General features: G+C 48.8%; 1 protein-coding gene across 1 annotated transcript in view; it reads left to right on the forward strand.

Moving 5' to 3' along the window:
* Window positions 1-13970, forward strand: part of LOC143838901 (uncharacterized) — a 146048-nt gene that overhangs the window by 23916 nt on the left and 108162 nt on the right. The window contains exons 5-12 of the mRNA XM_077340803.1: window positions 248-341; window positions 2078-2251; window positions 2778-2938; window positions 4768-4897; window positions 5662-5778; window positions 6874-7029; window positions 8015-8131; window positions 12643-12792. Of these exons, the coding sequence (XP_077196918.1) occupies window positions 248-341; window positions 2078-2251; window positions 2778-2938; window positions 4768-4897; window positions 5662-5778; window positions 6874-7029; window positions 8015-8131; window positions 12643-12792 (1099 nt within the window). The remainder of the gene's footprint in view (window positions 1-247; window positions 342-2077; window positions 2252-2777; window positions 2939-4767; window positions 4898-5661; window positions 5779-6873; window positions 7030-8014; window positions 8132-12642; window positions 12793-13970) is intronic.

Here is a 13970-nt window from a genome sequence, read left to right on the forward strand (position 1 = left end):
ATGATCCTAAACTGGGAAGGGTAGCAAACACACCAAAAGACAGAATCAGGATACAGGCTGATCTTGACAGGCTGGAATGCTGGGCTAAAATGAATTTTAATAGTGAAAAATGTAAAGTTCTGCCTTTAGGTAGGAAAAATTAAACCATGACACCAAGCTCTCATCTTCTTCTTCTTCACATTTTCCTCTGCCGGTTGCCCTGGAGGATCCACCTGACTGCTTTCAATCTTGCCCTGTTTCATTGCAGGTAGTGATTTTAATTACAGACGGGAAATCTCTGGATTCTGTCGATGGCCCCGCAGCAGCTCTGAGGGACCAGGGGGTCGCAGTGTTTGCAGTGGGTACGTATAGTAGAATCCCTGGGGCCGACAAAGTGACCATGCACTATTGCACACCCAGCAGGGAATCTGCATGTGCAAAATGTAATATGTATGGATGTTTGTGTGTACACACACAGGGAAGGGCTGTGGGTCAGTGGCAGAGCCTCTGCTTGGCATGCAGAAGGTTCCAGGTTCGATCCCTGACATCTCCAGTTAAAAGGACCAGGCAGGAAGGGATGGGAAAGAACTCAACCTGGGACCCTGGAGAGCTGCTGTTGGTCTGAGTAGACAATTACTGACCTTGATGGACTCAGTATAAGGCAGCCTGATACAGCATGTTGCACATATGGTATGCAGAAGGTCTTCCTGTCCTCTCCCATTCCCCGGAGTCCTTTTAAGTTTGCACTGACTGCTTCAGAGACTCCATCCAGCCACCTCATTCTCTGTCGTCCCCTTCTTCTTTTGCCCTCGATCGCTCCCAGCATTAGGCTCTTCTCCAGGGAGTCCTTCCTTCTCATGAGGTGGCCAAAGTATTTGAGTTTCATCTTCAGGATCTGGCCTTCTAAGGAGCAGTCAGGGCTGATCTCCTCTAGGACAGACCGGTTTGTTCACCTTGCAGTCCAAGGGACTCGCAAGAGTCTTCTCCAGCACCAGAGTTCAAAAGCCTCAATTCTTTGGGATGTGACTACCACCATCTTAATTATTGATTGCTAATTGTTAAGGGTTTTTTTAATGGGGTTTTTATTGTACGTTAGGAATGGAGTAATATATAAATAAAATAGTATTCATTCACTCCCAGGACTGCTTTTCATTTAGGGAGGGGGAAAAAAAACATTGGCATTTTGTCACATACAACCATGCACAATAATGTCAAGTTTGGCCCTCTGTCAAGGGGAGTTCCACGGCAACACGGTTCTTCTCATTCCGAAAGGCTATGTTATTACCATCAACAAAATGTCCATCGTGATGAGGAGTGGGCTGTCAAACAGCAGCTCCCCCCCATATGTGTTGACAATCTATCTCCCTGCATTTTGCAAAGGGAGGAACTATTGACTGCCCCCCACAGAGTCAGTTAAGCCAAGGCCTGGTGGTAGAACTGCCAGCATCCTCTTTACAAAGTTGTGTCTCTTTGAAAGAACACCATTTTATTCTTCTAAGCATCCTGGTGGTGCTGCACCCCTTTGCAGTTAGCTTTATAGGAGAGCATAATATCTGGAGTGATGGGTGCTTCATTGCCCATCTCATCTCTGTCCCCCTCTTCATTTTGTTTACTTTGACCCATAGAGCTCAGTGGTGTTGGCAGAGTTTAAATATGCAGTGAAGCACCAGCTGCTTAAAGAATAAATAGCTTTATTGAGAACTGAAACAACTTTGTAAAGAAAGTGAAGAGAGATAGAGATAGAGATAGAGAGAGAGAGAGAGAGAGAGACCTAACTGACTAACTGTTGCTTTTCATCTGGAGGCAATCAAGAGGAAGTGTGCTCAAAGGAATAGGAAGTTTCCAACTGAACCTATGAGGAGGAGATTATTTGAAAATAGCAGGAAGTTCCTACTCCAAATATGTATGCCAATAAGGGTTTTAGGAGTCTGAGTCTACTCCAAATATGATAGCTAATACGATGTCTCCCTGTCGATACTCCTCAGATGCTGTTGCATCATGCCCAGGTGACTGCATATTCTTGCAAATTCTGATAAATGGCAGCCACTGGGACCTGAGGGGCCTCAATTCTTTCCTTTGTCCTCCTTGTGCCCGCTAGGAGTGAAGAATGCAGACAGGAACCAGCTGAGTAAAATTGCCTCCGACCCTGCAGAGGAGCACACGCTTTACGCGGAAGACTTCCATCTGCTCAGCAGCCTGTCGGCCAAACTCTCCCGCAGGCTCTGCTTCACTGCCTCTGAGCCTCCGCGGCCCGTAAAGCAAACAGCCAACGGTGAGTCCCTCCTCAAGCCAGGAACGCCTAAAGAAACCGCCTGTGGAATCAATCTTTTCTGTGGACCAGAGAGAGGGATAATTTTGCTGGTTCCTCCTATACCTTTAAGGCCATTCATGGTCTGTGACGCCAGGGGCTCATGGGAATTGAAGTCCACAGACATCTGGAGAGCCACAGTTCGGCCACCCATGTTCTAATCCAGGGGTAATCAAACTGCGGCCCTCCAGATGTCCATGGACTACAATTCCCAGAAGCCCCTGCCAGCATTCGCTGGCAGGGGCTCCTGGGAATTGTAGTCCATGGACATCTGGAGGGCCGCAGTTTGACTACCCCTGTTCTAATCCATAGATTGGATGGTGGAAAGTCCTGTCAAGCCACTGGATCTACACATGTCTTGAACCCAGGACTCACTGGGCACCATCTGTTTCAACGTAGCGCTTGGTTTAAATGTTTGGTCCCTGCTTCCCTTGCTCCTTGGCATCCCGTCTCTTGAAATTTGGGTTTGTTTCCCTTCTTATTTTTGCAGTGGAGAAAATCATCGGGCCTCGGGACCTCACACTCAGCGCACCAAGCTACAATTCTGCCACGCTGAGTTGGACGCCTGCCACAGGGAAAGTGACCAGCTATCACCTCCTGGTGGAATCTCTTTCTGCTACTGGGCAGGCCACTGTGGAAGACCTGCGGCAGGTGAAGCCATATTTAGAACATTTAAAAAAAATTATTTATTCGATTGATTGATTTTTATGACTGCCCCTGTCGGCTGAAGAAGCCTAGACTTGTGAAACCAGTATTTAAACTGATATATCAGACTTCAAGAGCCTCTTGTGGCGCAGAGTGGTAAGGCAGCCGTCTGAAAGCTTTGCCCATAAGGCTGGGAGTTCAATCCCAGCAGCCGGCTCAAGGTTGACTCAGCCTTCCATCCTTCCGAGGTCGGTAAAATGAGTACCCAGCTTGCTGGGGGGTAAACGGTCATGACTGGGGAAGGCACTGGCAAACCACCCCGTATTGAGTCTGCCATGAAAACGCTAGAGGGCGTCACCCCAAGGGTCAGACATGACTCGGTGCTTGCACAGGGGATATCTTTACCTTTACCTTATCAGACTTCAAGACAAAATGGAATTTTTGGATACAGTATATAAGAAAACAGTATAATTGTGGATTTATGTCTATTGGTTATGATTTATGATTTATAAGGGGAAATGGGAATGGATTTAGAGATTTTGAGTAGGAGATTTATTGTTTTTTTTTTTGTATATTCCCCAACAAATGCAGTTGGAAGTTATTATTTGTAAATGTAATATAGCCTGTAATCATGTTACTTTTTGAGGTGGTTAAATGTATTTTTATGAAGTGGAATTTAAATAATTTTTTTTTGGGGGGGGGAAGATTCCTGTTTCTGCTTTGAAACAGCCTAGCCAAGGGAGACTAACTATGCCAGGGTTGGCCAAACTGAGATGTCAGTGGACTACAATTACCATGAGCCCCTGTCAGAACGTGTAGGGTTTTCAGTGGTTTCCTATTGCCTGCCTTTGCATAGCAACCGTGGACTGGCAGTCTTCAAGCAAAGGCTGGATACACACTTTTCTTGGATGCTTTAGGATGCTTAGGGCTGATCCTGCGCTGAGCAGGGGGTTGGACTAGATGGCCTCTATGACCCCTTCCAACTCTATGATTCTATGATTCTATGATTGGTGGTCTCCCATGCTCGCATTAGCCAGGGACAATGCTGTGTAGCTGATGAGATCAAGCTAGCCTGGGCAATCCAGGTCAGGGGCCAGATAAACTTCTTCTGAACGTTGTGATCATTCCCCAAAAGGGTTGATGAGGAATGTATGAGAGAATTCAGTGAACAACACAAGCTGGATTGAAATGGCAGCTCCCTTATTTGAAGGAGAAGAAGAAGAGTTGGTTCTTATATGCCGCTTTTCCCTACCCAAAGGAGGCTCAAAGCGGCTTACAGTCGCCTTCCCATTCCTCTCCCCACAACAAACACCCTGTAGGGTGGGTGAGGCTGAGAGAGCCCTGATATCACTGCTCGGTCAGAACAGTTTTATCAGTGCCGTGGCGAGCCCAAGGTCACCCAGCTGGCTGCATGTGGGGGATGCAGAATTGAACCCGGCATGCCAGATTAGAAGTCTGCACTCCTAACCACTACACCAAACTGGCGTAGTATCTGTGCTCAAAATACTAGCTCTCCTTTGAAAAGGATTCCTCCCCACCCACAGATATCCACACGCATCTGCAGAGCCACCCCTGAACTATGCATTCACGTGTTTATGTGTTCTCTCCCTCTCCCTCCCTCCCTCTCCCTCTGTCCCTCCCTGTCCCTTCCTCTCTCCCTCTCCCTTTCCCTCTCTTCCTCTCTCTCTCTCCTTCTTTTCCTCCCTCTCCCTCTCCCACTCCCTCTCTCTCTCCGTCTCCTCTCTGTCTCCCTCCGTCTCCCTTCCTCTCTCCCTCTCCCTTTCCCTCTCTTCCTCCCTCTCTCCCTCCCTCCTCTCCCTGGGTAAAAATAACAGATTGCTTTAGATGGCACCAAGAGCACAGCTCTCGTGACAGATCTGAAACCTGACACGAAATATTCCTTCACCGTCCTGGCCATCTATGGAGATGCTGCTGGAGACCAGATGACCATCAAAGGAAAAACCAGTGAGTCTGCTACACTCAGGTTTCCAGGGTTAGGGGCAAGGAAACAGCAGGGGGCGATGCAGGGGGCATGATGACATCACTCCCAGTGAAAACTTGTTCCTAGAGCTGCCTGTTTTCACTGGAAATGATCGCAGGAACTCTAGGAATGGTCAGAAACTCTATGATAAAACCACAGAGTTTCCAGTGATTCCTAGAACAGCCTCCCACCGACCTGTCCATTTGCTACAGGGTTGCGAAGTAACCATAGCCGCCAATGGCAGAGTAGGGGGACTTACTAGCAGTGGGGGGGGGGGCTTCACCAACGTCCCCCTGTTGTTGCTGGCGACAGAGTGATGTCACTTCCCCATGTGATTGAAGTGATGCCATCTTGTTCTGGCAACTTGGGGACAGTCTGTTGTAGAGTCGCTGCCTTATTTTTGATGGGCCTGGCATTGCACAAGAGCCATGACGGAGTGAGTTACAGCCCTTAGCCCCATTCCCCGTGTTCCTTGGGATGGGATGGAAGTTAGAAAGGCAGTGAGCATGTCTATACTTCAGGTGGCTCTGAGGATCCCCTGTTGCCCACTCTCAGGACATACACATCTCGTAGTCTTTCTATTGTCCAGCCTCCTCTGACCGCTATATCTGCCACATCCCAGATCCACAGAATCCCTGGCCCTTCCGGGGGCTCCTGTAATCCCATCTGTGGTAAATCCCCTGTCCGTGCCTGAGTGATGCTACTCTTTGTTCCTAACGGACCAGGTTGTGTGTTGTTTATCTTATAGCGCCCATACCTCCGGTGACCAACTTCCGGGTCATAGAAGAAGGACTGTATAGCCTCAAGTTAGCCTGGACGCCTCCTTTAGGGAAGTTGGAAGGCTACAAGATCTACCTCCCGAGACGTAAGTACACCCACCGAGACGCTGCTGAGTCCGGAGAAATCCTGCCGAGAAAATTCTCACACCCCCACACCGTGAAGGCAGTAAATGCACAAAGTGTGCCCAGTCCAAACTAACTGCTTCCCCTGCCTCCAATTTGGTGGACTGTGTCAGGGTTTCATGCCTTTCTCTTTTCAAAGTTCTACCCCATCTAACTTATTTGGGGTGGTTAATAAGTCCTTTAAAACACCTTGAATACATAGGAAGGTGACAGAGAGGATTCTCAGCTCTGGGTTAGGAAACACCTGCAGATTTGGGGGTGGGGAGGGGCTTGGGGGGGAGGACCTTAGCAGGGTACAATGCCAGAGACCCCACCCTTCAAGGGAGCCATTTCCTCGAGGGAACCTGATTGTTATTGTTTGGAGGTCAGTCGTAATTTCTGGAGATCTGTGAGTAGGGATGCAAGCACCCAGGTGGGATCTGAGGACCCACCTCCAGTTTTACAGCTCATCTCCAGGTGACAGAGATCAGTTCCCCTGGGCCCTTCCCTCGTTCTAAAAAATACATAATGGGGCCTTGGGGAGGTGTCAATGGATACCACGGTGCTCATGGGCGCCATGTTGGGGACCTTGCTCTACCTTTACTACATACTTCACTAACTGCAGCTCTTCATTCAACTGATGGGGAAACATCCCTTGGCATACCTAGGGATTGTCCATGTTATTGTTGTGTTGAAATGTTGTTCTCGTTGGCATGTTATAGTGTGATGGTTATCCGTTATATTGTCATACGTTCTATGTAAATGTTCTACAATGTTTTATGTAAACCGCCCAGAGATGTAAGGAAGGGCAGTATAAAAATCTGAGTGAATGAGTGAGTGAATGAATCATAGAATCATAGAATCAAAGAGTTGGAAGGGGCCATACAGGCCATCTAGTCCAACCCCCTGCTCAACGCAGGATCAGCCCTAAAGCATCCAAGAATGAATGAATGAATGAATGTGGAATAAGGCATCAATGTGCAGTTTGATGCCTTATTCCACATTCATTCGTTCGTTCGTTCGTTCGTTCATTCATTCATTCATTCATGCGATCTTCACCTGCCTTGGTCCTTGCCCAGCCAATAATCCTGGGATGACATCGGAAATGATTCTGGGCAGAGATGCCTCCTCCTGTGTACTGGAGAACCTGCAAGAGGACAAGGACTACACCGTCAGCCTGTATGCTGTCTACCCAGAAGGGCCGAGCCAACCGGTGTCGATAACCGGCAGAACACGTAAGTCCCAGGCCTCGTTTTGCCTGCATGGTGTCGGAAGTAGTGAGGTGTGAGCCGGACGTTCCACTATCTCAGGCCAAAAAGGCGGCTGGCACTTCTAAAGGGTTTGCCACTGCTTGCCTCTGCGTCGTGACCCCTGGTGTTCCCTGGAGGTCCCCCATCCAAATAGTAGCCACGGTCAGCCCTGGTTGGCTTCCAGGATCTGATGGGGTCAGACTTGTAATAGGACTAGGAGCTCCATATTGTGGCCGTACTGCCGGAGCTTCTGCTGTAAAATCTCTGCCGGTGCGGAGCTCTTCTAAGGAGATGCATTGCTAAGTTGGTCCTGGGGACCAAGCCCTTGGAGGAAAGGCTGAGGGAATTGGGAATGTTCAGCCTGGAGAGGAGGAGGCTGAGAGGGGACAGGAGGGCTCTCTTGAGGGATCTGAAAGGTTGTCACTTGGAGGAGGGCAGGGAAAGGTTCCTGTTGGCAGCAGAGGAGAGGACCTGCAGTCATGGCTTTAAACTACATGGAGATCAGCTAGATATCAGGGGAACAGTCTGAGTTGTTCAGCAGTGGAAGGGGCTGCCTAAGGAGATGGGGAGCTCCCCCTCACTGGTGGTCTTCAAGCAATGGCCGGGCAGATCCTTCTCCTGGATGCTGGAGGCTGATGCTGCACTGAGCAGGGGGTGGGACTAGATGGCCTGCATGGACCCTTCCCACTCTAGGATTCTAGGAGTCTAGTTCAGCAGTAGAATGGGCTGCCTAAGGAGGTGGGGAGCTCCCCCTCACTGGGGGTCTTCAAGCAGCGGCTGAACAGATCCTGATCCTAGATATTTGAGGCTGATCCTACATTGAGCAGGGGGTGGGAGTAGGTGGCCTGCATGGCCCCTTCCCACTCTAGGATTCCAAACACAAGGAGCAAAGGCACAGAGCATTAGCTGTTGTGGATCAGCCATAGGTTTACATTTTCCAGTCCCCACCCTACGGTTTTGTCTCTTGCAGTAAAGCGTCTCCCCGCCAAAAGCCTCCAGCTTCAGAACAAGACGACGGACACCATCCAGGCGAGATGGACGCCAGTCAGAGGAGCAACTGGATACCGATTAACGTGGGCGTCTTCAGGTAGAACACGGCGTTCTGAACTCTCTTACAGTCTTGAAAAAGGGAAGCTGGAAAAGACGAGCAGAGTTGCTTTTTATACCCTTTTATTTTCACTACCTGGAGGCAAGGCTGAGAAAGCCCTGTTGTTACCGCTCTGTCTTGAACAGCTATCAGGGCTGTGACTAGCCCAAGGTCACCCAGCTGGCTGCACATGGAGGACCAAAAAATCAAACCCAGCTCTCCAGATTAGAAGCTGCTGCTCTTAACCACAACACCATGCCTTCTCACTTGAAAAAGTGCATGAATTTATAATAGTTTATTTTTAGGCTCTGCTTTGACTTGTGGCTTTGTTTTGACGTTGAAAGAAACCATGGGGTGATTTTACTACATTTCATGTGGATAATTTGTTGTTCGATCACTCTTTCCTGTGATGAGGTTTGGAGCCCGTGCGTAGAAATCCAGCATGTCAGGAAGAAGGTTTTAAGCTCAGCCTCCACCCTGTTTTTCTAGCTTTCTGTATGCAGGGTTGGATTTTTTGATGTGGAAACACATCTTCTGGCGCACTTGGGGGCTGGAAATGAATACGGATGTGACGTACATACGTCCCGCCCCAGCCCCCATGACAGACAGCACTGATTTACCCACAAGGACCCTGTCAGGTGGCATAAGAGGCAGGGAGGTGGTGAAGGCTGAACCAGGCACCGAAGAAGAGGGGTGGCTGCTGCAGACCGTACGGGCCTTGGTGCAGCTGCGGACTGGGACCAGGCACCAAAGAAGAGAAGTGGTGGCATGGAGTCTGTGGGCCTTGGCACGGCTCTGGAAGAGTTAGCATGGCTCAGCACAGCTGTGGGCTGGGGCCTGGTGCCTGGTGCCAAAGGCAGGCAGTGGTGGCAGCAGAACGAGGAGGTCCAGCCCCTGCCATGCCCAATCCACATCGCCCTGTGCTGGGATGTATACATTCCTATAAGGAATGTATGAAGGCAGCTCCCTCCTTTATTCCGTCTCTGTACCCAAAAGACTAGCTTCTCATTGAAAAGGATCCCCCCACAAAAAAAAACAAAAAAACAAAATGAGCAAGGAGGAGAGGCTAATGCTAAAATTCTGTGCTTATAAAAAACCAAAGATATTTCAGTAGCTGGAGGCGGAACAATGTGGTTTTGGAGCCACCTTCTGTTGGAATGAAATATTTCACACTTGGAAAATGATTCTGAACAGCGAAAGGTAGATCCAGGTGGATAAGCCACGTTGGCCTGAAGTCACAGAACAAAATTCGAGCCAAGGGGAACCCTTAAGAATAGAACTCTGTTGGTCTTGAAGGTGCTGAATGCCTATGTATGATGTTTTTGTACGAAAAATAGCTATCCCCTGATTCTCCAGTTCCTGGTCGTTCGAAGTGATCTGCACCGATTTAAAATTGAATGGAAAATGGGTGGGGCCAAAGGAGCAGCCCAGAGTTCTATTGGACAGGCTAAAATCATAACCTGTATAGAGTCCTAATGCTGGGAGGGCCTTTGAGGTCATCTATTGATTGATTTGATTTTTAGGCTGCCCTTCCCTGCACATCTGGCTCAGTTCAGGAAATGCAAGGCTGGAGAATCCCCTGCCGATGGTATAAACCCGAGAATTATAGAATTATAAAAATTTGGAAGGAGCCTCAGGAGAGCCAGTGTGATGTAGTGGTTGAGAGTGGCAATCTGTACTCTGGAGAAGCAGGTTTGATTCTCCTACTCTTCCATATGCAGCCTGCTGGGTGACCTTGGACCAGTCACAGTTCTCTCAGAGCTCTCTCAGCACCACCTGCTTCACTAGGTGCCTGTTGTGGGGAGAGGAAGGGAATGTGTTTGTCAGCCACTTTGAGACTCCTTTGGGTAGTGAAGAGTGGGGTATAAAATCCAACTCTTCTTCTAAAGAGCATCCAGTCCAACTTCCTTCCCCGTGGAGATGCAAATGAAACAAGCCAAATCTTTGGCTAGCACCTGAACATCATCAGGGAAGGTGCCAAGTGAACATCTCACAGAAAGATGGTTTAGAGCAGGGGTAGTCAACCTGTGGTCCTCCAGGTGTTCATGGACTACAATTCCCACGAGCCCCTGCCAGCATTTTTTGGCATGGGGCTCATGGGAATTGTAGTCCATGAACATCTGAAGGGCCACAGGTTGACTACCCCTGGTTCAGAGAGTTGAAGTCAACCAGAGGTTCTTCAGTGTCAGCTTAGCATCATGGTTAAGAGCAGCAGCTTCTACTCTGGACAGCCGGGTTTCATGCCCCTCTCTTCCTCATGTAGCCAGTTTGGTGACCTTGGGCTAGTCACAGTCCTGTTAGAGTTGGTCTCACAGAGCAGTTTTTCTTAGAGCTCTCTCAGCTTCACCTACATCACAGGGTGTCACTTATGGGGGGGGGGGAGGAAGGGAAGGCGATTGTTAGCCACTTTGAGACTTCTTCTGGTAGAGAAAAGTGGGATATAAAAAACTACCTCCTCCTCCTCCTCCTCCTCCCCTTTCTTCTTCTTCTTCTTCTTCTTCTTCTTCTTCTTCTTCTTCTTCTTCTCCTCCTCCTCCTCCTCCTCCTCCTCCTCCTCCTCCTCCTCCTCCTCTTTGGTTCGCCAAGTCTCTGAAGATCTTAGAGAAGGTTTCCCAATGGCAAATATTGTCCTCCAGATCATTTATTGGTTGATTTATTTAGGGACATTTTCATGCTACCTCTCCAGAATCCTGCTTGAGGATGCTTACCGGTAAAAACAACCTCATAAAATCATCATAAATTATCACTATAAAAACAAAACAAGCTATTAAAAACAAGATGCTCTGGGCTATAAAGCTCTCCTGCACAGGGTTGTTCCAGTCCAGGGTCATTTAAAATAATGCACAGGACTGCACTTTAGATCTGAAAACCGGCACTTCGAATTGGACCCAGAGACGGGCTGCTAAACAATATTGCTTTTGCAATACATGAGGAATACAATCCCTTTGGCATAACTCCTGTTAATAGAAGGAGAAAGAAGAAGAAGAAGAAGAGTTTATATCCTGCTTTTCACTGCCCAAAGCAGCTTACAATTGCCTTCTCTTCCTCTCCCCATAACAGACACCCTATGAGGTACGTGGGGCTAAGAGAGCTCCAACCGAACTGCTCTGCGAAAACAGCAGTTTGGGCTGTGACTAGCTCAAGGTCACCCAGCTGGCTCCATGTGGAGGAGGAGTGGGGAATCACTCAGCTTGCCAGATTAGAGGTCACCACTCTTAACTATAATGTTTGGTGTTGCTTGGGGCCAAACAAGCAACAGCAGTGGAATAGGCTTCCTTAGTTCAGCAGTGGAATAGGCTGCCTAAGGAGGTGGTGAGCTCCCCCTCACTGGCAGTCTTCAAGCAAAGGTTGGATACACACTTTTCTTGGATGCTTTAGGATGCTTAGGGCTGATCCTGCGTTGAGCAGGGGGTGGGACTAGATGGCCTGTGTGGCTCCTTCCCACTCTATGATTCTATGATTCTATGAAACCAGTTCCTGTATGGGGCCCAATACACCAGTGTGTCCCCAACGCATGTACATTCCACACACAAGATCCGGGGCTAATGGTTTCTGTCCATATTTGGACACAGCTCTTTCCACAACATTAAGAGAAGGGTGATTAACAATATACAGACTAGAAACGAAGGGGAAGCGAAGATAGTACTACAGAAGCCAAACGAAACAATCAATTTACCAAGTGCCAGAGTGTGATTGTGTTTCCTTACGCTAATTTCCCCATTAAAGTGATCTTTAGAGCCAAATCCTCTTCTTCCCGCTTGGGTAGTCCTGCGCAAACCAATCCAGAGAGAAGAGAAATGGCTGCTTAAAATGGAAATAGGGTGGAGGAACGGGGTCCCCTGTCTGCCAGCCCCCCCCCCCCACTAGTGACCTAGCCAGTGAGGGACTTATCAGGAGAAAGGCCATGGCACCAGTGTCGCAAAAGAGAAGAGTTGTTTTTTTATACCCTGCTTTTCACTGTCCAAAGTGGCTTATAATCACGGTCCCTTTCCCCACGACAACCTTGCGAGGTAGGTAGGTGAGGTGGAGAGAGCTCTCACAGGACCGCTCACTCAGAACAGCACTATCAGGATGTGGCTAGTCCAGCGTCCCCCAGCCGGCTGCATGTGGAGGAGCAGGGAACCAAGGGGTTCCTTTTGTCACCTGAGGCATGCAGAACTGGTAGCTGCAATACCGCCTCTGGCCATCTCCAGTGGTGGCGCTGAAGTGCACCAGAGAGCCAGTGGGTCATTTTTTTCCTGCAGCACGTGACACTCTAGGGCAGGGGTAGTCAACCTGTGGTCCTCCAGATGTCCATGGACTACAATTCCCATGAGCCCCTGCCAGCATTTGCTGGCAGGGGCTCGTGGGAATTGTAGTCCATGGACATCTGGAGGACCACAGGTTGACTACCCCTGGTCTAGGGCAGCCAACATGCTCTCTGGTTCCTGCTCCTGGAGTCCCTAGTTCAAGACCCCTGGCTCCTTGCAAAGTGCTGTTCCTTGACCCCCTTCCTGTTTCTCACACCCCAGCAGAAGGCAGTGTCCAGAACGTAAACTTGGGTGACACGTACACCGACTACATGATCCAAGGGCTGCAACCTGGCACCGAATACACGGTCACCGTGAATCCTGTCTTTGGAGCCATCGAGGGGCCAGTGGTGACTGCAAAGGCCACGACTCGTAAGTAACCCTCCTTGGTATAACGCTTCCTTTAAATCTATGGGCCACGTCTGTCGGTGGAGAGTTCCGTCACGCAGACAGCCGACTTATGGTGTGTCTGTAAGATCTGCAAAGTAGCAGACAAACAGAGGTAGGTTGCGGCTGCCTCCCTCTGCATATTTTGGGAGACAGCCTGTGTTGGCCGGCGGTGAGGCAGAGGAGGAAGCAGTAGTAATAGAAGAAGAAGAAGAAGAGTTGGTTCTTATATGCCGCTTTTCCCTACCCAAAGGAGGCTCAAAGCAGCTTACAATCACCTTCCCTACAACAGACACCCTGTGAGGGAGGGGAGGCTGAGAGAGCCCTGATATCACTGAAGAAGAAGAAGAGTTGGTTCTTATATGCTGCTTTTCTCTACCCGATAGAGTCTCAAAGCAGCTTACAGTTGCCTTCCCTTTCCTCTCCCCACAACAGACACCCTGTGGGGTGGGTGAGGCTGAGAGAGCCCTGATATCACAGCTCGGTCAGAACAGTTTTATCAGTGCCGTGGCGAGCCCAAGGTCACCCAGCTGGCTGCATGTGGGGGAGCGCAGAATCAAACCCAGCATGCCAGATTAGAAGTCCGCACTCCTAACCACGACACCAAACTGGCTCTCATGTTAGCATGTTTATTCGGTCAGTTGACCCATATAAACGATACATCTGCAGAAAACTGTAATTTATAATAGAAGTTAATAAATATTGCTACATAAAATATATTTATGTCAAAACAATGAATTGTTGGGAACAAAAATGATGTTATTGTGAGTAGGGGGGAAAAGGGTTATAACATGTAAAGAAGAAGGGGGAAGAAACCCCAAAGAAGTTAGCTGCAGGGACAAGGAGTCAAGGAGTCTTCTTGAGCAGTTTATTAACCCAAGTGATAAGATGGAATTTCCCTATCCATTTCTATCGTCCGGACATTCTTTTCAATCTTATTCTGGTAGAAATGTAAAGGGATTTTGCTGCCATATTGGAAATAAGTGGGTCTTTATCCCTTAGCAAAAATTTAACTAGAGTGTCACACAGAGGAGGAAGAATAGGAGCCGTAGCCCAGAAGCCATGAGCAGGAGGGAGCCAAGAAGAAGAAGAGTTGGTTCTTATATGCCGCTTTTCCCTACCCAAAGGAGGCTCAAAGCGGCTTACAGTCGCCTTCCCATTCC

The sequence above is a fragment of the Paroedura picta genome, chromosome 5 (assembly GCF_049243985.1).
Source record: "Paroedura picta isolate Pp20150507F chromosome 5, Ppicta_v3.0, whole genome shotgun sequence".
In the NCBI taxonomy this organism is placed as follows: domain Eukaryota; kingdom Metazoa; phylum Chordata; class Lepidosauria; order Squamata; family Gekkonidae; genus Paroedura; species Paroedura picta.